Source organism: Harpia harpyja, chromosome 8, assembly GCF_026419915.1.
Source record: "Harpia harpyja isolate bHarHar1 chromosome 8, bHarHar1 primary haplotype, whole genome shotgun sequence".
Classification (NCBI taxonomy): Eukaryota; Metazoa; Chordata; class Aves; order Accipitriformes; family Accipitridae; genus Harpia; species Harpia harpyja.
The window spans coordinates 12,777,458-12,802,237 of NC_068947.1; the positions used below are offsets into that span (position 1 = coordinate 12,777,458).

At 39.8% G+C, this 24,780-nt stretch overlaps 1 protein-coding gene across 4 annotated transcripts; it reads left to right on the forward strand.

Moving 5' to 3' along the window:
• Positions 1-1,609: 1,609 nt before the first annotated feature.
• LOC128145154 (histone H4 transcription factor-like) lies at positions 1,610-22,757 on the forward strand. Of its 4 annotated transcripts, XM_052794866.1 has the most exons (11): positions 1,634-1,679; positions 1,894-1,928; positions 2,330-2,873; positions 3,242-3,395; positions 4,515-4,738; positions 8,705-8,816; positions 12,670-12,822; positions 16,527-16,647; positions 17,665-17,803; positions 18,618-18,733; positions 19,363-22,757. In XM_052794866.1, exons 4-11 carry the CDS (start codon positions 3,245-3,247, stop codon positions 19,679-19,681), a joined length of 1,335 nt encoding a protein of 444 aa, XP_052650826.1. In that variant the 5' UTR covers positions 1,634-1,679; positions 1,894-1,928; positions 2,330-2,873; positions 3,242-3,244; the 3' UTR covers positions 19,682-22,757. The 4 variants fall into 4 exon arrangements, with proteins under 4 accessions (XP_052650825.1, XP_052650828.1, XP_052650826.1 ...); XM_052794865.1 differs by having other exon boundaries at positions 1,610-2,873; XM_052794868.1 differs by lacking the exon at positions 12,670-12,822 and having other exon boundaries at positions 1,610-2,873.
• Positions 22,758-24,780: the final 2,023 nt, after the last annotated feature.

A 24,780-nucleotide genomic window follows, 5' to 3' on the forward strand; every position in this document is an offset into this window, starting at 1 on the left:
TAACTTTTCCTCCAGGCATGATATACTTGTGTGGTTATTTAAGTAAGAAGTGGGTTGAATAGAGATATGAGGTGTTCCTGGCAGAAAGGTCTTAGAAAAGAGTGCTCTATTTACTGCTGCTGTTGTAATCCAGTCACCCCTGAGAGCATTTCTAGCTAGTGAAGGCATAGCTGTCATTCTAATTATACACCATACACATTTCCTGCTTAATTTAGTCTTCGCACAGTATAGCCAGTATTTCTGAGTCTACCTACTTTTAAAAATATCTAGAAATTAAGTGTAAGCATTTTATCAAAATGAAGAGCGGTTTAAGAAGTAATTCAAGTAGAGCAAGAACTCGCTGTAATCAATTAATGCTTGCAAGAAATCACAAATTCTGGTTGCGCAGGACACTTACCAGGATCTGGAAGCAGTAACTGAACATGTGTGGTCTCCTACACTTGGCTACAACGACTTCCAGCTCTCAGTAGCGTGTATTGCCGGCTAATACTCTCTTACTTTTAAAGGTGCCCCTGTTTGGTGTGAAGGATATTGAAAATGGTGGGGGTTACTCTAAACTGAGAGCACTATAAGGGGAAGAATTAGAGGGCAGGCAGTGGTGGGTGCGATTGTTCAGTGGTAGCTAGAACAGCAGTCATAGGAAGATGTGTTCTAATCCCCCCAAATGCCTTTGCAGCCCCTTGCCTGCCTCCCTTCTCCCCTGGACGCGTGCCTTCCACCAGCAGCTCCCCCGTTCCTGCCGTGAGCTGGCAGTTCAACCTCGGCTCCAGCACCAGAAATGGGGGCCTGCGCCGCAGCCCGACGGCTCTCCCAGGCTCCTGCAAGACGTGCCGCTCTTCACCGCCCAGGCCCTCTGAAACGGGGGGGGGGGGACTCCATGAGCCGCGGGGCCGCGGTAGGCCTGCACCACAAAGGAAGCAAAATGGACCGAGTCCAGTGAGGGTGCGTCCCCACCGCCCGCGCCTACACACCCGCACGGGCGAGGTGTGCGGCCCTGCCCGCGCCACCGGCCCCACACTGGGCACCCCCCGGGTTTGGTACACATCCCATCGGGCTCCGGAGAGGCTGAAGAGGGAAGCGCGCCTCCGGGGCCGCCCCCGCACAGCGCGGCAGCGGGGGGCAGCTCACCGCCGCGGCCCTCCACGGCGCGCACTGACCCCGGCCTCGGGTAAAACCACGGCCTTCGTCACCGCGGGGGCAGCCCACGGCTCCACCCGCGGAAGGGGAGCGCTGTGGAAACGCGGCGCCGAAGTCCCGGCTCGGCCACCGCTCACGCCTTCGCTCGGAGGAGAAGGACGGCGGCGCCCCGAGCGCGCCCGGCCCGGCCCGGCCGTGAGGTGAGGCGAGAGCCCGAGCCGCTCCCCGCCTTGGCTACGGCCTCTGCGCATGCGCACGCCTGCGGCTGGCGCCGGTGCCCGTTCGTACCTGTCTCGCCCTGCGGCGTCCCCCTCCGCCGCCGCCGGGGCCGGTTAGCGCCGTTGGTCGGGTGTGTGGAGAGCCCCTCGGCCCGGCCGGGCTCGCTTCCACGCCCGCAAGCAGCTAAGGGCGGCTGAGGGGGGGGGGGGGGGTAGAGACGACGGGGGGGAAGGCTGTGGGCGGCTGAGGCGGGGTGCGGAGGCGGCCCGGGGAAGGGGGAAGGCGCGGAGGGTCCCTGTCGTTATGGTCCGGAGGATTTCAAGGTCGGTCCCAGAGTTTGCCCTCTGGTCGTTTTTGCCTCTAGTCTAGTCTGCTTGTTAGGATATTGTGGATACCGGCATTGGCCAATTAGGATAATTATAACTTGAAATATTTTGTTCCAGTGGTATTAATACTGTGTCTGGAATAACTTTAATAAAGTACTTGACAATGCATTATTTAATGTGTAGCATAAACGGTAGTTATCTTACCTTTCAGTCGGTCTTTAGGGATGCCAGCGTTTCCTGCTTCAGGTCAGTAAAATGGGGCATTGGTGAAATAAAAGGCTTGGTTGTAGCAGCTTAGATTAAACTGTTACAATGTGAGAAGAGTCCTACTTGCAATCTGAGAGGATCGGTTCTCTCAGCAGCTTTCTGCTAATTAACTTGCTGGTGGAGGAATGCTTCCAAATTGGTATTTTTAGTAGCGGGAAGTACAAAGATACTGCCAGTTATGTTGGTAGTGTCTGCTTAACACCATTGAGTTGGCATACTGATTCCTGCATGCTTTTCCACTTGTATGCTATTTTTTTTTAACCCAGTATTATGTCAGTGCCTGACTTTTTTAATCACTAGAATCAACAACAGCGTCAGGGAAGACACAGGCAGACTTTTATATTGATGCTTTAGGCTATTGGACAGAGTTTGTCTTCCAGGTCTGTACGTGTTGATGAGAAAATGAAGAACCTCCTCCCAGCTGCTTGTTACCATCCTCCTTCCAAAGTCTGCTGCTGACTGAAATCCATCAGCTGATCTGCTTGGAGGCTATTTAAACTCTTAAAACTAATCCAGATTGCTGGGAATAATACAAGTTAGGGAGTGGTCCTCTGAGCAGCTGAACCGGCAGATCTTTGAAGCTAGTAACTCAAGGAAGAATAGGGGGATGGAAAACCACTGAGAACAGGCCAGTAGTTTTTAATAAAGTTTGCTATTGTTGTATCTGTTCAGAGTCATGAAAAAACAGTGGAACTATTTCTCCTTGGTTTGTATTCCTGTTGCTTCCTTTATACTGATACAAACATGCGTTCCCCCCAAGAATTAGCTTTCAGTTGGATCCGTTTTCTCATCAGTTTAGTGGCTGGCTGTGCCAATTCCAGAGCTGGATCTTGAGAAGAACAAGAAGGGGTGGATGGAACCAGCCCTGTTCAGTGGGAGCCCGCACTGATGTCAGGCTAAAGTGAGCGTGAAATTGCACTCTTGGTAATGGTTACTTCGGCTTTCTGTGCGGAAAGAGTTTTACAGTACTGCTGTGGAATTAAATTACAATAAAGGCATCCTCAGCAGATGTTTGGAATGGTGATCGTAGGACTCTTACTGTATGGTTGTAATGAAAATGTTACAACTTGTGGCTTTAGGCAAGGTGTAAATGTTTGTAAAATATGGCTTTAGATTCTTAAAATGTATCCAGTAATTAAAAAAAAAAAAAGAACACACACACACACTTCCCCCCCCCCCCAAAGCATTTGTGTCATCTAGGAGCCTGTAATCTTAACTGCTGTTTGTACAAGAGAAACTTACAGAAATGTAATATGATAACTACAACTTCTCTGTACTTCTAAAAATTTTAGGCAATGGTCCCTGGAGGTAAATTTAAGAACGCTGAATTGATATTACCATGTGAATGGAAAGAATGCTGCTTTGTAGGGAAATGCATGGAGGAATTTTGTAATCATATTGCAGAACACCTGGAAGAGTACATACACCATCCCCTGGAAACAGCAGGTCATTTATGTCTCATCTGTCACACAGATTACATTGCAGTTTGGAAGATGATTACTAGTCTAGAAAATAATACTGACTTATGTTCACCTGCACCTTAGCTTTTCTAAGGCCCACCTGCGTGAAGCCCTTAGACAATTATACCTGCATTTTGCTTCGTATCTGATTGTCCTGTTTTTTTGTTTGTATTGATAGCTATTACTAGTATGGAAAGAGACTGGAGAGGTGATGTCATGAGAACTTCCGCTGAGGATTTTTTTTTCTAAGATTAGGGCCTGAGCAGGTGCAATTTTCTAAAACAGATTTTAGCAAATTGTTTTTGAATGGTACAGTTCTCCTCCTTCAGGGAACTGGCCTGCTGCTGAAGAATTCTAAGTTTAAAGTAGCACTTGTATGAATCTTTATAGAAAAATGGAAACTTTTATTGTTTGTATGATATTTACCTTATTTGGATATCTACACTGGTGTTATTTTATGACGGGTATTGTATTTTACATCTTTTCAGCAGTATTAAATGTGTTTAGAACAAAACCAAAAAAATCTGATTCTGCAGAAAATTATAGGCGGTCTCTGTGGATGTAATAGCAGTAATATACTAGACTTTTTAATATAGCTATTTTGGCTCTTGTATATCCTACTCTTTATTCTTAACACTGTAATCAAGTGTAATTACAGGTGTAGACATTTTAATTAAAGGTGAATGAGTTTTAATTAAAGGTGAAAAAAGTAGAATTGGACCAACATTAACAATGTCTCTGTGACCTAAGCTGAAGAGTGTCGTAGTGTATACCTAAGAAAATACTTATTTTTACAAATTTTTCCTATTGAATCTATGAAGTGTCTTTCTGCAAAAAGTTGTATTTTAAGGTACAAAGCACTCTAGTATTGCTGCAGTTGTGAGACAGTGGTAAATCTGTTTGCCACTGAGATTTGCAAGTTTTATCTAATGCATTATGAGTGGATAGCAATTACCAGCTTCTCTGCTAAGGTTACTTACAGATTAAGGTTACTTACAGAAAGTTATTGCAAATAAAAGTACTGTTGGCATTCTCACTGTTGTGGCACACAGCTGCAGATTTCATGCAGTGTTCTGTAATATGTTACTTTTTTTCTTGTGTTTAGAGCAGTACCGGTGTTGGTGGAGAAGTTGTGAATTTGGAGCAAAAGATCCCAGAGAGCTGATAACACATGTCAATTTTCATGGTTACCACACCAAACTGAAATTCATAGGCTCTCAGTTACAGGCATTGCACCACGATTTGCCAGTGTGTTTGCAGAACAGTCGTAGTTGGCAGCAGTTACCAAAGACTTCAGAGGAGTTTGTTTGCCATTGGGAGAATTGCAATGTAAGTGAAATATGTTGAGATGTTGCTGGTTTTTTTCCTTTCCTAACTTTACCTTGACATCCTTTGGATTTGACTCACTATTGGGAATTTTTGCTCAGTCTTACCTCTGAACAATGTTTCCCATTATCTTTGTAAGCAATACATGATAATTATTATGGTAGCATTCACGAAAATGTAACCAACGTATTTGCATAACATCTGTGACCTTGAATTAAAATTTTCTTTCTCTTCGTGGTGACTGAAATGATCTTTTTGACTAAGATGCAACTTCTCTTGTGTTTTAAGAGCATATATGCAAAACTTTAATATAGCCAGTTTAATAATAAATTAATGAACTTGGTAGTTTGTAGACAGGTCCAGAGTATTTATTGTTTGTCTGAAGAAAGGTGCAACGGAATATCTGATGTTTCCTTGGTCAGTTGGAAATGTAGTGGGTTTTTTGGTTTTGTTTTGGTTTGGTTTTTGGTTTTTTTTACTGGCACAGAAATCAGACATTTGCAACAGACTGTTCGTATAAGTCTGATGTTCAAATGTGGCCAAGATTCGTTTCAACTAAAAATGGTTTGTATCTTGACCACTTTTTGGTGTCCTGTATTAAACAAAATCATTATCCATTTCATTTTGACTGTGCTATTTCTATATCAAGTAAACCAAGATGATTAGCAGTTGCTATCTGTTTTCACAATGTTAACATAAATAGTGCTGCTTATATAAATTTTTTTCTGCCTCTTGGACGTGTTCATTCCTGATCAAAAGTGGCTTCATATTGATATGACATTATAGGGAAGCACTTTCTCTGTCTCTGTTGGCCTTACAACCTCAGCTGTTATTTATGGCTAGTGAGCATTACCTTTGCCTCCAAGTGTGATGCCTTGGAGATGATGTTTTCTTACCATCTCCTTTTGTGTAACTGTTGAGCAAGATAGTTTTTAGAGAAAGAAGTAGTGCAGAAAAATTGTCTATCTGGTCTACATTAATTTTGTCATGTTGTATGAGTTTTTTTGTTTCATTTGAGTTAAGTAATATAACTGAAACCAAAATATTGGCAAAGAAGAAACAACTGAAATGAGTCGTACTGTGGAAATCGGAAAAACTGTAAAACTAAACAATTTTGCAAACCTCATATGGGCAAATCTGATGTAGGTTTAGTAATGTTGAACTACAAATCGAAACAAAAACTTTAATGTTTTTCAAAGGCCTTTGATCCTTTTTTTCCTTATGTCTTTCTAGGCCTTTCAATGTTTCATGGGTTATCATTCTTAAATCCTATTTCTCTATTATCTATGACTTTTTCATATCAAAGTTGTGATAAAATTAATGACATAAACTATGCTTTCTGAGGTTATAAACAAACACTAATGAGGATGAAAATATTTCCCTGCAGGGGAATGTCAGACTGGTGATGCTTTACATAGGTATTGTATCCCTCACATTGACTCAAACATCACACTGATTCTAATTCAACAATATACTGCAGTGATGGAGTGAAATTACTTTTGTTTTCTGATGGTGGTTATAGTCCATGCTTTGCTTTGCTAACCTTCTCCTTACTAGGTCTGAAGTTAGTTCTGTTTTTCTCTTAACATTTCAGCTTAGAGATTGTTTGTGCCATAGCATATGTGAAAGGTGAGTGCCTCCTCATCTGTATGTTATAACTGAACAGAATGTCTAGAAATATCCATTTGCTCTTTTGGCTCTGAATTTAGAATATCTATACTCACATAATGCTTTGATACCTCTCTTTTCATTGATTTTCCTTTACATGAAATAAGGAATGACATAAAAATCTGAGAGTGAAGTTTATAGAGAGAGGTAATTCTGTTGTTAAGTTAACCTGTGAGAAACTCTATCTCTGTAAATAAAGGCTTTTATTTACTAGTGGATTACACATGCAAGTATCCCATTCTCTTCTTTTTAAAACTCTAAGCCTAAACATATAATACAGTGCATTATTTACGATAACTTTTGGATTGTTTGCATAGTTTGATTACAACCTATTGTTACAAACAAATCTTATTGCCATTATGTCTCATAGCTTGTAGGAATCATATTTCTTACAGTAGTTATTTTTGTTATTAATGCTTTTTAATATATACCAATCAGTCTTTACTCACATACTGCCATGATTGGTCTATTTATTTTAAAAATGAAGAGGTTCAGAAAAACTTCAAAGCCCTCAGAATTTGATTTTGCTGCATCTGTCAGTAAGCACAGTCTTTTGAAAAACATGCTTAAAAACCAGAAGACAAATCTTCCCGTTAATTGATTTCATGTTCCATTTTTCATTTATGTAAGTGGGCAGTTTTGGTTGATGGAATCCTTTAGTCCATAGCATTTTGCTAAATCTTTTTATACATGTTTTTTCAAGTTCAAACTATGTTGTGAATTTTATTAATTAAAAGAATGTTTCCCAACTTAGTAGGCAGGCTAGACTAGACCCAGGAGGTGGGGTAGGGCACACTGCAAAAGAGGAGAAATTTGAGGGCAGGTAAAACTACTTACCTTTCCCACCCTCCTGCAAATATGTTCCCACAGTTATGAATATAATTGTTTTTGAAAATCACCCATACAGCTTCCCCCGACACTTGTGATGCCTCCTACTATGTCAGATTCCGTTTCCCCAAAGGTAAAGCTTCTGACTCGGGCAACAGCCCCCAAAACTTCTTTCCCATTTACATATAAAGAAATATTCAAGAAAGTTCTGGCAAAACACTTAACGAGATGGTGTTAACAAATGAAAATGAGTTTAACCCCCATATGGTTACTCTGATTAAGAAGTGAAGAGGTTTTTGATCACTGTCTAGCTCAGTACGTTGATTCACCTTAATATGTCTATATGTTTTCATGTACACAAGACCTTGGATCTCTCAGATCGTGTTTCAAGCCCTTCAGAGGAAATAATGGCTTGTGTCCCTGAGGGAGCTATTGTGAAATACATTGGAGTGTGAATTTAAAATGCAGCAGTTTGCCTGCATTAACTCCTCGTGTGAATGCTCTGTTCTGCAAGCAGAATGCCTAGCAGCTTAGTTTAATCCACTCTACTAAGAATAGGATGATTAAAACCAGATAATAATAAATAGGTTTTTTCACTTATATATTTTTCTTTAAAAAAAAAAAAGGTGTTTAAATTTGAATCAACTGTACAGTATTGGTAGTGGCAATACCAGCCTAAGGAGTTTCACCTGTTTCCCATTTCCTCTAACCAGTGTTTTGATTTGGTTGAAAGCCAGATCAATTCCTTGTCCCAATTCAATGTGTAGCCTTACAAAATTGTGCCAGCCCAGCAGAGAGGTTAAGGGGTTAAATTATTGGGAACTGAGAGGAATACTTTCAATTGCGACTGATGACAGTATGCAGTTGAATGACACCCTGTGTTACTTGAAGAAAATGCAATATGCAGTCTACTTTCACTCTGCAGGTGTGGAGTTTTGTGGAGGCAAAGAGGCAGAGGCTAATTAAGGTTTAGTCCCCCTTGTCACATAAGTACTGACTCATGGAGTGCTGTGTCCATAACACCTAATTCAGTTTAATCATTGTGCAGCCTTCCCATTTCTGTTGGAATTACCTGCACTGCCCTCATAGCCTTCTTGTGAGTAGGAGCAGGTAGAAATGAAGGGAGGGGAGAAGGTAAAGATATACCAAAGAAATAAATCAACAGAAATACATTAACAGACACATCCCTGCCCGAAAGAATGGGTAGCATTCACTCAATTAGTCTAGACAGACTTTTCAACTACTAGATGGTAAGTAAAAATTCAGGACCTGGTTTGTGTGGTGGATACTGCAGAATGTTCTACATTTTTGTAGTTGATGTAATTGTCTCTGTGTTGGGGTGAGTTAATTAAATGTTACTGCAATATTTACTGGTGTCTGTTTGGTTTCTAAAAACACTTAATTCTATGTTCCTGTCAGTTGATTTCCTGCCAAAACTATCTTGTCTTCTTCATGCTTCTATTTTGTTTTTAGGTTACCTTCAATAACCCAGTGTGGTTTTATCAACATGTTGCTATTCATGCCTATGCTACTGAGGAAGAAACTGTTACAGATCAGAAGAAAGCTGTTTATTGTCACTGGAAAGGTAGTTCATATAAAAAAAAAATTCCATTTCAAAAACTATTTCACTGCAGTGTTTCTTATAAAATTCACTTAGTGCTACATGTTGCATAGGAACTTGTGAGAGATCTTCAGATATTTTTTCGTCTGTCTTAAATAGTTGCAGAAACATTTCCATTTTATGGGCACCATGATTTAAGTAGAATAGTTCCTATCATCCATGGGGTTGAACAGCCTCAACTCCCAATTAGTATAAGTTGAGAATTGCCAGTATTGAACAGGGTTGGGTTTCCTCATAATTCTGCCTGTGGTTGATAGTTCATATACCATTCAAACAGACTTCACTTATATTCTACCACTCAGGATCAGGGTTGTGTCCCTCAAAATAATCTGTCATGGTGAGCTTACTCTTTGCTTTCCCTCATCTGTTCCCTTCAAAACAAGGGAAGCACAGCTATTGCCCTCCTAGTTTTTCTCAACTCTGTGGTGAGAAAGAGCATTTTTAATGCATTCTCTATATTGCTAGCTACCTCTTGAGTTAAAATTATTGTCATGACTTCAAAGCTGATGTTCTGCCCTTGGCTCTATTGTAGAAGCCACATTCCATTGACAGTCTTTCATAATAGATGCCTTGATTGTTTGAGTAAGGGCTAAACTATGGACTGCCATTTGATGTGCATGCCATTCAGCTTCAGACCTATGAAGTGTATGCACAGAACCTCTCCAGAAGAAAAGACTTTCTGCTGAAGAATAATGAGACAATTTGTGGAACTTTGTTCCTGGAACAGATCATTCTGTGCTTGCTTTAAATCAATCAATTTGGCTATGTCTTGTAAAATGCGTCAACAAAGTCCAGGTTTGTTTGGAATCCTCTTGGTGAACACTTCAGATATGTCTTTTCAATTCATGGGTTAAAGTTACATTTTGGGTTAGCTCTTCACTGGAATGATGACAGAATCCTGTTGGTGGATGCAAGATGACATTTTGTTCCTTTTCCCTCTTGAGATTAGCTGACAGGTGCACTATTTTTTTTGGCTGGGGAACTCACTCCAGTGACATAGTGTAGAATCTGTAGTACTTAGAGGAACAAAAATCACACATCAGTGTGATCATAACTTTATAAAATATAGCCCATTAGGACAGGTGAAGGGACTCCTCTGACTGTATAGCTTGAATAACAGAATGGGGAAAATGGAAATGCAGAAGAAAAGGAATATGGTATGTCTTCAGATATGTTTAATAAATGCCCTGCTGTTAGGAACAGTGAAATCATCTGTTCTCCATGTCTGTGCTAGAAAGGATGAGAAGTAATGAGCTTCAGTTGTAACAAGAGAGGTGCATGTTATAAGTTAGGAAAGCCATTTTAATAGGGTATTTTAAAATACTGTAGCAGTTGCCTGTTGAAATTATGGAGGTTGTCTGTCACTGGGGAACTGAGAAGACCTCTTTTGAGACCAAGGTGTAATTGATCCTGCCTTGGAACAAAAGAATAGGTCCTGGGGTTTAAAGGGTCTGTTGTAGTCTGTGATCTTGACATACAGGGTGGTGGTATACATTTGAAAATGACATGCAGAATCATAATGTCCAGGCAGTGAAAGACAACTTTTCATTTGTACCCCCAAAATTAACAAGCAAGGACAGGCCAGTAAGGTCTCATCTCTGTGAGGAAGCAGTTGTCATGTAACTGGGACAACAGATAGAAGGTGATCAGTCTTTTCCAGGGACCCTCAGTATACTAGCTGGCAGTCTGAGTTGGTTTGAATTTGTGATGGTCCCGCAAGAGTGGGCTGCTCTGCAAGGGAAGGCAAACTGGGAGTTAAGGGTGACAGTTAGGCAGGCAGGGACCTCACTGACAGGGTGCAGTCTCACAGAACTTGAACAAGAAGAATAGAGCAGGTCTGGTGGTGCTAGCCAGGTTCGGCCACAGCCCAGTGATCACCGGCCAAGTCCACTGTGACAAGACAGGTCTGAGGTCAAGCCAGGAAGTCCAGAGAGCAAGTCACAGGCAGGGCCGGTGAGGTGCAAGGGATAGGTAACCGCAGCTCCCAAGCCAGAGAGCACAGGGTGAGTGGAGGCCCCAGATGAGGCTTCTCACTGCTCTTTCTCACAACTTAGCTGTTTTCACAGAAGTCTGATTGAAGCTTGAACAGCATCACCATATTAGAGCAGACCTCAAATACAGACAACTAAACTCTTAAATGTGTGGGGTGGAACTGGCAGCAGAGGAGGATTACAGAGAAAGATGGCTATAGGCTGGTCAGGGCAACCAGAAGCTGTTGGTATACTTGGGGCCCTGGCAGAGTTCACAAAGGAAGGATGTAAGAGAGAGATTCAGTCTGATGTCATTTATATTCCATTTTGAGTGTGGGGCTAAACAGGGACAGAAATCTTCATGTTGTACTAGAAGAATAACCAGTCCTCCAGCTTTTGATCTAGACATGGGAGCTTGTCCTTTTTCTATGGCCCCTCCTGATCAGAAGTACCCTGTACACAGTAGAGGTGAAAGAGACACTGATGATCCTGTTTCCTCATTGTAGGCAAGGTGAGGTTTTAGGATTTCCTTTGTCTTTTAATAAGGTGTCTAGAGTTCTGTCCCTTTACTAAGTATGTTAATCTGGAGCTCAGAACTCCTTTCCAGGAAGCTGCCTATATTCTACCCATTGGAGTGGATGTGGGTTGTTATCAAGGCTATTACATTCTTGTTCTACTTGAGAGAATGTGCCAGTGAATAGTAGAAATGGAACTCACGATGCACATACTTGGTTAAATGAACTAGGAAAATCCTTTTTGTTAAATGAATTTTATGTATTCATTTCTGAGACCAAAAGGTATCCAACCTGTCGTTGAGTTTGATTCACTTGATTAGTCTTAAAAAGAGTAATCCACAGAAGAATATTTTATCTTTCCCTACCTCTTGCTCTTGAATTTTAATTTAGTCCTCTTGATTCTTAAGAGTCTTTGACTGGGTCCAGGCTACTTCACCTTTCTAAAAAGGCAGTATTCTGCATAGCTGTTATCTTTGTTAGGTAGATGAGAGAGACTTGTGGCTGCTTCTCCTTATGTGAGAGGGTAGGCTATTCCTTCACATCTGTCTGAAGTTTTCTCCTGAAAGTACTTCTTTAGTTCCATTTACACCAATACATTAACGTACTAGGGTTTTTCCCCTTATTTGTCACGTCAATAGCCAGAGCTTTCTACTTGTGCTGTTAAAACTTGCACTGTGTCTATGGTACCAGACTGTTCCTGAGTTTGAGAGATCTGAGGACATAGCTATTTATATGCAAAGATTGTTTGGTGGATAGCCGATTGCTTGCGGTTAACCACCATGTGATTGTGTATGTAAAGATAGAAAATGTGAAGATAAAAAAAAAAAAAAAAAAAAGAGGTCAGGAAGCGGAGTTCTTGGAGATGTACAGTTGACGCATTCACTACACCATCTTGTTCTCCTGGTTATCCAGAGACCACGAAGATTGCTGGAATTCTGCGATGGGGGGTAACAGGAATGGTAATGAATGTTATCGCTATTCTACTGTGTGGGCATACATGTGGGGTCAAAAACTTTGACATGCGAGGGTGGAAAGCATAGCAGCATGCTCTCTGCTGATTCAAAACTGAAATTTTTGTGAGACACACACATGGCCAACGTATCTTGAAGAATTCTGATTACTGACAAATAATCTGGCTTTAGCATCAATATTTGTGGGGTTAAATGTCATGCGATGTTTGTAATAGTACCAGTCTGATTCCCACCCCCCCGAAGCTTTTTTGTATGTTTCTAAAAATACAACAGTAGACATAAGTATGTAATAGCCTTTTCTGTTTCTACATAAGAAATAGTACAGTACTCATGTGCAGCTTTGTTTGTTTGTTTGGTTTAGATTGTTTAGGCATATTTAAAGGAAAGCATAAGCTCTTGGATCATTTAAGAACCCACACACAAGAAAAAGTTGTAGCATGTCCTACTTGTGGAGGAATGTTCTCCAATAACACTAAGTTTTTTGATCATGCAAAGAGACAAGTTTCAGAAGATAGTAAGTGGATATGCTCTTATTTCTGTTTATATTTGTAAGAAATTTTCATTTAAGGTGCTTTGTGATAATGTGCACATGTAATTTCGTAAATATTTCTATTTTTCATATAAGTCAATTGCATGAAAGCAGGGTTTACACCAGGAAGGCAGTAGTTTTCATAAAGCATAGAAATTCTCTTGACTTTGCATGTCCAATGAATTAGATTAATGAAAGTGAGCAACAGAACACCCTTAGATCCAGCAGAAAAGCTATTTGCTTGGCAGCTGTGGCATCACACTGCCTCTCTTCCCTTGGTGCCTGTGGCACCGTGTAACATTCCACTGACACTGGGAAACTGCCCGTGAATGGGAAAGACTTCTGGTTATTGAAGAGTGAACCTCCACACGAGCCAGACTTGGATTACAAAATCTCTGCAAGTAATCCCAATGAGCATTTAACTACTTTCAGGTCAAAAGGCAATTTTTTTCTCTTTAGCTTTGCTTTTCCAGTAAGTATTTTCCTCACCAGAACACTCCCTACCTCAACCAACTGTGTATTAGTTGGCATGCTTTCCTGCATGCTAAAGAGGAAGGGAGAGGTGGTTGGTTTTTCTGTTTTTAAGTGCTTGGAATATATTTAGGAATTGTGGGTGTTTTGGTGATGGAAAGTAGGTGCATTCTAGGTAATTGACAGAAGAGCTCAAATTCCAAACTGTTAGTGTTTTGAATAGCTTGTTATTCTGTTTAGGATAAAATTAACTTGCTGATAAACAATCCTTTTCATTAAGCGTAAACTAAATTTTCTTCTGAAGAGTATTGGTAATGAAAAAGAATATTGAAACTCTCTCAATGCTGTGTTAGCTTATTCATTAAACTGGCAGCTATAGGTTATTAATTAATAAATCTTTCATAAGTTATTTGTATTGCCACTAAATAGTTTCTACTTAAATTCAGAACAAATATTTGTTTGCCAGAACTGTCAGAAACATTTTGCCAATGAAAGGCTGCTACGAGATCACATGAGGGGACATGGTAAGTCAGAGCTTTTTAAGATAAAATGTACTTTTCTCAAGGTCACCTTGTACAGAACAGGTTTGATAAACTACAGAGTTATAAGTATGATTATATCAGCTAAGAAAATCAATATATGGAACTAGGACAACTGTGTAATAAATGCTGGAAAGTAAGAATTTCATTGCCAGTCCCTCTGAAGCATGGAAATTCCCTTCGTGCCTTCTGATCTTAAAGTTTAAGGGGCTTTTCTATTTTGCAGTAGCTTCTGTGCAGATGCTTTTTCTTCACTTGCATCTCTGTTTATTTGCTTTCATGACTAGGGGCATGGTTAAAGCCAAAGCTATGTTTTAGCTTGGGCTGCAACTCTGCTCACCTTGCAGTGCATAATCAGCCTCAATCAAATAGTGTAGTCCATCGTTGACCTAACCACAATCTCCCTGAGGTCCCCAAATTATTCCCACAAGTTATACTACAACAGCTATGACTTGCTGGGAAAGAATCCTACAGCATCTAAGCACAAGGAAACATGTGATATTGCTGTTGGACATACAGGAAATGCAGAAGCCGAGAGGTGGGTAGGTCTTTGCTTTGGGAATAGGAATATTTGAACCATGTAGCTAGACCTGGGTACCAGTCGTTTAGGTTGTATAAACATACAAGTAGCTTTGTGCAGACTTGCTCAGTCAGGGCAGATTCTACTTTCTAGCTGCATTCTTAAGGAAACATGATTTTTCACTGTCTGCGAGTCACATTGATGCTTAACAACTATGCATTTGATTTGGTGCTTACTGTGAGCTACCAGGACTGTCCATGTCTGTATTTAAGTGGTTTTACAGTTGACATGCATCTGACTAAAATATATTAATTTTTATATTTTATATTAGAAAATATAGAATTATTTTAGTTTCATTTACTAGATTAGTTTTATTCCTTTGTCTCAAGGTGATTTTGGATAGAAATTGGAAATAAATGCAAATTATGATTTTTTTGGTTTTGTTTTTATTAGCTAATGAAGCATAAATATGCTGTTGGGTTTTTTTAAAATTAAAGCATAACACACCTTAAGATAAATTTGATATATTAAATAAAGCACATGGCAAACTGAAATATTTGTTTCTGGTCACTCTGGCTGCACTTAAACTTTTGTGAATTGTACAATGCACCTGGCTGTCCTTGTCCCCTGGTAATTCAGACTGTGTTCTGCTTGCATAGCCAGGGAAAATCACAAGGTGGCTGGACCTAGGAACAAGGATGATGTGAACCTGTGTCATGTCCCAGTAAGCCACAGCAAGCCAGCTGCAATGTGAACTTGGCTGAAGCAGCTGGGAGGCATTCCTGGGTCCGACTGTTTAGGCACAACCTAAAGCCATTCAGATATCAGAGCCGGTTACTTTCCCGATTCGTGATTCAGCTTTCCTTAAAAATTCTGGCAGCATACATGTCTACATGTTAGTGGAGACTGCCAGTGCAGACATGACATTTTGAGATTCTTACCCCAGCATATTTCATAATAGCTTGCTGGTATAGATAAATACTGAAATTTTCTTTTAAAGAGCTTGCCTACCTCTAAGAAATTATTCTGGAATAAGCTGTGATGTGAATGCAAATGCTGTAGGTACTCTGAAATCACTCACTACATGGACCTACTTACATGCCAGACAACTAAGTAAACTGTTGGATGCTCCCATTTCAAGAGACTGCTGACCTTCACTGATGCAGTTTTACAGATTAAGTTATTCCAGACTAGTTTTCCACACGAAACTATTTATTTTAGGGAGGAAAAAAAAAATCATTTTTCCTGATTTAAGACAAACTATGAGGAAAAGTGCCTATGCAGGGAGTGATTCCAGAATAGTTACAGTGCATTATATTTACTTCCTTTTTTGAGAAAACATGAGCACTTCAACTGCGTGTTTTTCTTTGGCCACCTATAAAGCACTGGGCTGATTATAAGATAATGTGTTGTTTCAAAGTCCTAAATATAACATTTACTCTAAATCCAAAACTTCTTTATTGAGACTCTTCCTACTGCATTCATCATGTTGCTGATTTATATGTAGCAAAGCAAGCATTTGTTCAGCTTAAGATGTTGTAGTCCTGCCTGCCAATCTGCCAGAGGTTCTCCGCAGTTCCAGAGTCGTCAGAGCAAACTTGTGTCTCAGCCATTGCAGTTCATAGTCTGGCAGCTTAGCAAGCACCTAGCATTATTATGCCTTAAGCAAATATATCTGAATGTGAAATGGGGAGGCGGAGGACAGACACATACTCTTTCTGCCACCTTTTTAAGAGTGGTAATGCCTTAAACACTAGAAGTAGATTTGCCAGTGCTTGTCTGTCAGAAGGCCTCCAGACAGCATCCACCTTCTAGAAATCCTCCCAAAGTGCCAAGGGCAAAACGATAATCATCTTTTTTGTTAGAGCCTAGAGAGTGAAACGTGATCCTTTACATCTTTTTCCCTTACCTTCTATTTTTTGAAAGTAACTTGAAACATTGTAAGATTGACCATTATTTCACTACCCTCTTTATTGCATCTGCATTCCATTTTTATCTCATTTTTTTTCTCTGTACATTTTATTCCCAAATGTATTATAATCTGTTAATTTTGATATGATATTTTAATACATTTTTTTGTCATATATCATAGCAGACAATGTCCTGGTGAAGCTGTAGTATAGAACTGAAAGTATCTTTCTTTCTACTATCTTTTCTAGTTAACCATGTTACATGTGCCCTTTGTGATATGGTATGCACAAGTGTCTCCTCACTGAAAGCACACATCAGATTCCGACACTGTGATGAACGTCCTTTCCATTGTCACCTCTGTGACAGCGGGTAAGAAAATTTGAGGCTCATAGCTATGTGAGCAGAACTGTAGAACGAAGTTAGTGTTCTACATAGGAGTTAGTAAAGAAAGAAAAGTTTTCAACCACTAAAATAATCAGCTGTTCAATGAAGAAATCTAACAGCTTCATCTGCTGTTCATCTGACTTCAGCTGCTGAGACATTGTAGTTCGTGAACTTCTGGTGCAGGTAGGACTGATGAGTTAAAAGGTGAATTTTCTTGGCAAGACTGCATACTACAAAATGGTCATCATGACAAGTTGAGATGTGTAGCAGTAGCGCCTTAAACTGTGGGTTTTGCCATTCTAAATGATTGCTGGCTGCTTGCTGGGAGAGACAGAGTCTTCTCCTTTGAGTGACTTTTCTGCCACAGGCTTACTATACCTTGTGCTGTCTTGCGCTTTCATCTTTCTGTGGTGGTTTCTTTTCTGCTTTCACCATATGATGCCACACAGTAGTGAAATTTAAAAAAAAAAAAGTGGCATTGTGATGTGATAGACCAAGTTGCATATATAAGCATTGGCAAATTGTGTTTAACTTTGCCAGAGAAGATGAGAGGTCTAGCCTTTTTATGCTGGAAGTGGGATAAAATGAACAAATATTTAAGTAATTCTGTGTTCACACTGTGGGTGGACAGAAGGAAATCTGAATTTCCAGACCAGAGAGGATGAAGTGACTGATTGATAATGGACAAGAATTTTGTCTGTGTGAACAGAGAGGGTGATGCCTTACAACGTGGTTGTGGAAAAATTACCTAGATTTGGGCATGGTGTGGATGTGTGGGAAGAAAGAGGGAATGGAAAATGAAATCCAGAGCACATCAAAGAGATGTCTGTACTATCCCCTTTTCACAGGTGGAAAAACTGAGGTAGAGAAGTAATTTACACATATTCCGCTTTCACTTGTCATTGTCAGAGCCAAAAATTACTACCTCCCAGTCCTAAACATTAACCACAAGACTACTCCTCTGTACTATTATATCTGTTATTTGTTTTACTTTGTTTTCAGTTTTAAGAATGCGTATGATCTGCATAAACATGTTGAAACACACAATGATTCAGATGCCTACAGCTGTGATGTTGAAGGATGTGGTTTTACTTCATGGACTTTACGAAATTTGAGACAGCATTACAAGAGAGTGCATGTGGTGAGTATATTAAATAGCAGAAGAAAATGTATTGCTATAAATGAGACTAAAGTTTCAAATTTATGTGCTTTTAGTTTCTTCTGAATTAATGAAATGTTTCATTTTTGCATCAAATCAAGTATTTATTTGCACACATTTCTAGGACTCTTGCAAGGATTATGCAAATACCTGACTCATCCTTACCTATAGATTTTGAGTACTTACTTTAGGTGCATGCAGTTGCATACTCACAGTCTTGAACTCTGGCCAACCCCCTCCCCCACCTTCCCTTTTTAAAAAAAAAAAAAAAAAAATGCCAGTCCTAATCTCAACAGCAGAGTATTTCGGGGATTAAAATCCAATGTCATCTTTCTCCTTATATTGGTACTCCATCCTTAGAACTAATATGTTACCTGAAAATAGGGAAACTATAAAGTCTATAAAGCTTATATCACTTTTAATTGGGTGAGCCTGGCCACAACATTAAAATACAGTTTTGGCTGCTATAGTTTATGCATGCTTGTTGCCTGTTTCTTCAACTTTCTGAGTTATGATCACTGCTATGTTTTAAAATGAATATATTTTAGTGGAAGCTGTGTGTCACACTGCTGTTGGAGATATCTGCAGTACTGATGGCCAATGCAGAGAATTTCCATGTTCACTAGGGTTCCTTAATCAGACAAGTTCTAAAACACACAAATTTTAAATGTTTTAGGAAGTCAACTTCAAAAGGTTTTCAGCTAGTTAGTGCGGTTTTCCCCTTTTCAACAAAGGAGTAATTTTTGTCATATATACGTGCAAGTCTTCAATGACTCTAACAGTCTTTCTTCCTAAGAGTAAAAGCATTCTGAAGTATAAATGCCACATCTGTCAGAAATGTTTCTCCTGGAGTTATACATTGACGCTACATCTTCGAAAAGCTCATAAACTCAGCAGTCATTCTCGTTTCAGGTATGTTACCAGTTGATTCTTGTTCAGATCATAAAGTATTTTTTTTAACTTTTTGTTTAAGAGATCCAGATATTTAATTAAACACTATCTTAAGTTGTGTTCCATTTTAAACATTTTGACCATGAAACAATTTACTACCTAGGTTTCACTATCATGATGGAAAACCTAGTGTAAAGATGGTTAAACCAAGGAAATAAAAAGCTCTTTTGCTTTTATAGCTTTTACCACTGTGAAAATCTTGTAACCTAGATTGTTGAAAGAAATTTTTTCACCCTGCAAGTTGTATCGACCAAAGAGAATACATAAATATATCAACAGCTTCTGTAGTATAAACAAGCCATACTCTCTATTTTGGGACAAGAAAATCCAGCAAATAAAATATAATTATGAATAGCTATCTTTTATTTTCTGTTACACGATGTATATTTGATAAAAACTACTTATTGGAACCGTCTTGCAGGTGTTCCTTCACATAGAGTGTCTTGTTTGAGTGCCACCTTATAAATAGCAATCTAATTCATCTTTTAATTGCTGACATTCTCAGGTTTGGCAACCTAATTAGATGTTATTCTTATTTTCTGCTGTAAATGCTATGTTTAAAACTTGTATTTTCAATTTTATTTCCTTAGATACAAAGAAGATGGTGAGGGTCATATGAGTTTGAACATAGCAGTATATAACGCTGTCATGGGTTTAGGTCAGGCTGTTAATAACAAGATCGTAACAAATAAGTCTTCACCAAGTCAAAATAGTTTTGGAAGAGGAGGAGGGGACTCTTGCGAAAGAGACACTTCAACAGTAGAAGTACTTTTCACACAGCTTCAGCCGTGGTCACAAGCTACTGGAGAAAATGTTCTGGTAGAAAGAGAGACTTCTATGCCAGAGCCTGTGTATTCTGAACTTCAAACTGTTGTACTTCCACTAAAGTTGCGGAAGCAACACCAATGAATTTGAGGGAAAAACTCTTAGAAATGGAACTGGGCTTGGGAATTCAGATAGCTTTCTAAAAAACAGCCTTTTTGTGGATTTTTACTGTGAAAACTATACTCTTCAGAAGAGGTTTGGTTTTTTTAAACAAAATATGTTTTAAAGTCTTCACTTTTATCCTTGTCAAATCTTATATATAATACTGTGTTTTCTCAGCTTTCATGTTAAATTATTCTAATGTGCTTAGAGAATATATGCAAGATACACACAATACTATACACACATAATACTTTCATTTTTAGTCTTTTGGAGAAGAAACTTCTAAGTTCTTTGTATTCATATAGCATATATATGTGTGTGCGTGTGTATTTATTTATTTATTAAAAAAATATAGCCCACGGGGAAAGTGTTGAGCCAATGCATGAGACAAACACTTTGAATCGGTAGGTAAAACATCCCATTTTTTATTAGCACACTATGTTATTTATTAGAAATCAAATAACAGCTTGTGAGATGTATATAAAAAATCTACAATTTTGGCACTTTACTTAGCTTTACTTAGTGACTTTAAAATTATTTCAAGAGTTATTAGAGAGACTTTATTATTATAATGGACTTTTAAGCTACAATGTATTGTTAAATGAATACGTTTAAATAAAAAAAGGTTAGGTGTAAATAAAACAGTTCAAGATGTTCGTAGAGCTGACTTTAGGATTTATATACCATTTGGTATAATGGAAATTTTATAGTTATTTGTTGGGTGCTGCCGGTACAATGATGAGAAAGTAAGAATGATATTGGCAGCATAGCTAAACGTACCTAACTGTATTTTTATAAATAATTCCACATAGCCATAGTAATTCTGACCTGTTAGGAAAAACGCTTGGCAAAGACATTCAGTTGATTCTTGTGTAAAGGGCATAGACAAAAAGACCGGCATCTTTCATCACAGTAAAAATTAATTACAATGTTTGAAACATTTTTTGAAACAAGAACTGAAGGAGCCCTCCAACTAAAGTATGTAAGGCTTACACACAGGAGAAGGTAGTATTCAGTCAGCTAGAAGACTAACTTACCCTGTGTTAGCTACTACAAGCCAGTGTCCCTTGAGGACCCAGAGGTATTCTCTGAGAAGGGCTTGCTGTGCCACTTTGAAAGCAGCTTCCAGCGCATACACAGAGCTGCATTGCTTACTGAATGTTCATTCCTTTATGTAGACAAACTGATGCTGAGAGCCCAGGACAAGCAATCAGCCTGCACGCAGGTGAGTCCCCAGCCAACCGGAATGAAGTATCAGACAGACTGAGAATAGTTTGAACAAAAAACAGGTCATCTGAAATTGAAGTGAGCTTGTCATGTAACTCCAAGGATGCTGGGGCACTTCTATTTGGGAGGATTTACACTGTGCATCTTCTGTAGAAAACTGACTCCCCTGAACTGGCCCCTCATCATCTAACTGCTGACCGCTGCATGCGAGGACTATGAAGCTGTGCTGGGCCAGGGGAAGGAAGGACTTGTTCCCTCTCATCCCCACAGCTGGAAGAGCACAGTGCTCTGCCTGGGGCCCTCACGAAGGCCGGCAGGAGCAGGCGAGGAGGTGGTATCAGCATAGGACCTGTTACGCTCTTACATGAACTGTTCCTTCTGCTTCCTGCATTTGCTGTCACAAAGAGCATGGAGAGAGCGAGCCCACTGAAAGGTCTGTGCCATTTTGCTGCAGATGCATTATGAATAGGAGCAGGGCTTGCTGGAGGGAGCTCTAAGTAATGCCTGACTGTGCACCTGTGCTCAGACAGCAGTGCTCACTGCTGCTTCAGCCTAACAGCCTAGACCAGGTTGTCTATGATGTTTAGCAATCTTGGCCAGAGAGACAAAAGGAATTTAAGACCCCTGTCACAACTATAGGCAGATTAAAAGTCATGGCTGTAAAAATCTCCTTCCATAGCTGTCCACCTTGTTAGTTCCTGCCTTGAAAGTTCCTGCTTTGCAGGCAGCTGAGATCTTTGTGCTCAGGTTTTAGTATTATTAAATATGCTGGGCTGTAATTTGTGGCAATTCAGCTGATGTTTCAAGAGCAGTTGAGCCATCTGTGCAGTAGGGGCAGGCCAGACAGATGTGGGTGGCAGCCTGATTATAATCTGCCTTTGTGCGTGAATCAGAGACCCAGCATTTTTAATACTTTACAATATGGGTAAAACTGACTCACGTTTCTCTGGGCAATGAATAGGTACCACTGTAGCCTCTGGGATTTCCCCTGCTAAATATCAAAGGCCTGCAACAAACAACAGAGGTGTTAATGCTTCCCAGAGAAAGAGTCCTTTATAATGGAAAGTATTAGTCAACCAGAATACAGAGGAGTCTTTTCCAGATCTTTTACACTAGCTTACCAGAAGCCTTTAATCCAATATCCAACAACTTACTCCTTTGGGCAGATCCCCATGCCTGCCTGATTGGGAGGTTGCTGCCTTCGTGCAAGCTGCACTGCAGGTACCAAGGTTAATTTACACAAAGCCCGTTCAGGGCTTCACATGACAGATTTAAACATGGCATTATAGATCTGTACTTGAGCTGCAGAACCACGCTTGCAGGGCAAGGGTATGACCTGCAAATTCTGAATTGCCACAACTTTGTGTGAGCCTATTAAATACATTTTGGAAGACCAAATCAACTGTGGGGGCAGACACAATGGGATGATAATTTATTAATGGAGACCTATTTTTGAAAATCATATTTTAAAATAATTTCCCTCAGTTACGCTGCTTAATGACACTCTAGAGTTTTATTCTACTATTGCTTAGGTACCCGGTCCACTTTATTATTATTCACAGTGTTTGTGTTCACACAAGGGCTTTGCAAAGCTAAAAAGTTACCTCCATTTTCTTGTCAGTAATGCAGTTTAAAGTTTACATTCTTATATTAGTTTGCATACAGATGCTTTGTTAACACCCATGTATTTACTAGGCAATAGTAGTTAGTGACAATGGATTTCGAAGTTGTTTTGTCAGATTTTATGTTAAGATTTAAGTGTTACATTAGCACTCCAAGATGCTGGTTTGCATGTACCAAGCAAAATAAAATATCCATGTGAATGAAAGCACTTTGAAGAGGCTTTTTTTCTGATTTTGATACCAAATTATAAATTTTTCATGCTAGTTATTTGTACTAAAATAACTGTATGTAAATCTATTCGGTTTTGAAAACTAGGGTTTTGTTTCTGCTTAATTTTCAGCGTGATTCTGAAGCTGCTTTCTCCCCAGCAAGTGCTGCTGAGTGCTGTCCCACAGAAGTGCCTATAGAGGGTGCCTGAGGACTGAACGCTCTGACTCACCCTGCCACCTTGTCCTACGACATTGTGTGACATGTGTCAAGCAAATAGCTTCATTGAACACATACTTTATTCAGCGCCTCCTGGAAGAAAGAAGCTCTAGGAGAAACAAGGCATTATTCGCTGGGATTTGTGGGACCCGGCCTGAAAAACAACTTCTTCCCGTGCACACCAGGTATGAGGTGGACGTGAGTCATTAGGGACTTGTTCTCATGGAGCCAGATCATCAGATAAGGTAAACTGGCACAGGTCCACTCACGTCTGTAAAACCAGAATAATGTCTAACTGTGGCTCTGGCACGGGACCTTTGTGGATTTCGGTAGGACCGGACTAGCCCTTGGCTTTGTGGAGGCAGAAGGAGACAGCTTGTCAGGCTGACAAAGAAACCCTTTGATAATGACCTCGGAGATGGTGCCCTGCAGCACAGCTAACAGCAGGAAAAAATGCACCTAAAAACGACGGTGTCTGCCAGGAAGCAGAGCAAGATCGAGCTTGAGGAACTCATGCAGAACACCTTTTTTGTTCTCAGAGGCTTGAGAATGAAAATTTAAAACTAGGCATTCTTTTCCTTAATACCACAGCAACAACCGTGTTAGTCATTCACTGCTTACATGAATGTGATTAATTTTTTTTTTATTCTGTATTTTTTCACTTCGTTCAGGCTCTCTACCATCATAAACAGAGCTGATAATGAGATACAGGTAAAATTTGGGTTTAATACTTCTCGATTAAGTTCCTGAAAGCAGGGCTTTTTATTATCATTACAGAGGAAGAATGTTAGCAAAAATAGTTCAGAAATTTCCAAGAAAGCAGTTGTGAAAAAGCACAGTATTTGTCTCTTGGAAAAAAAATTCTCAAAGCTGGATCACTAAGCAGCGCTATTATTTTGCACGGGCTGTAAAGTTCAGCGTCTGGGAAAGGAGTGGTTGCCCTGATCTGGTTTTTGGCATATAATTCAATGAAGTAAGACGTGTTAAAAGCAATCTGCAAAGCCTACCTAAAGCCCCAAAACAGTAATTTTCTTCTAGATCACATCAAATACAGAGAATGTTTTGTTACTGTCTCTACAGCAAGGAGCATATGTGATCTCCAGCAAATTATGATGTGCCTGGGTTTTCTGCCTCTAAAGAAGCGTTCTCAGCTTTACAAGGAAGCCACAAGATTTTTATTAACTTGTGTTCTGATTTGTTCAGCTGTTATAGTCACGGGCACTAAAAACACGCTGATGAAGGCCCAAGCATGGTTGCCAGTCAGCCTTTTAATTCATGGCTTACTTTTGTATGTTCAAATCAATTTATAAAGGAACTGACCCTTGGGGTGCTGAGCAGGCAGAGCTGCCATTAACTTAAGATCTTGAACTAGCAAAAATTCATACACGTGCCTCCCTCTGGGCACTAGGAGCAGCCCAGCTGGAGTGTGTCATTGACTTCATTAGGATTACCTATACTGTACCTTTTTTTTTTTTTTTTTTTTTAATTTTCTTCAGTGGAAAAGTTAGTTTGAGAATTCCCACCCTCTTCCTACTGCTCATTTCCACTGCCACACCATACTTCTCAGTTGTTTGCGAGGGTGTGCTTTAAATGAGATCAGCAAGGAACTCCAGCATCTGTTACAATGTGTAACTATGCCCCTTTCATCACTTTCTTTGGAGGTAGTTTCCTTCCAGCCTACTCGCCTCCCTTTCTGTTGACATTAACAAGCATCTGGTAAGTCAGGCCAGCTTTCTGATCTGTCTGAAAACTAACCAAGGGAGTTTTTTTAAGTGAGATCATTGAGCTGATTCAGTTACTGTTCA

What these genes read in the sequence shown, in the direction of transcription:
- LOC128145154 (XM_052794865.1), top strand. Translation starts at nt 3,245, where the DNA reads ATGGTCCCTGGAGGTAAATTTAAGAACGCTGAATTGATATTACCATGT. An exon ending in CCATCCCCTGGAAACAGCAG is followed by an intron (nt 3,396 to 4,514) that starts GTCATTTATGTC and finishes TCTTGTGTTTAG; the next exon opens with AGCAGTACCGGTGTTGGTGG. An exon ending in GCCATTGGGAGAATTGCAAT is followed by an intron (nt 4,739 to 8,704) that starts GTAAGTGAAATA and finishes TTTTGTTTTTAG; the next exon opens with GTTACCTTCAATAACCCAGT.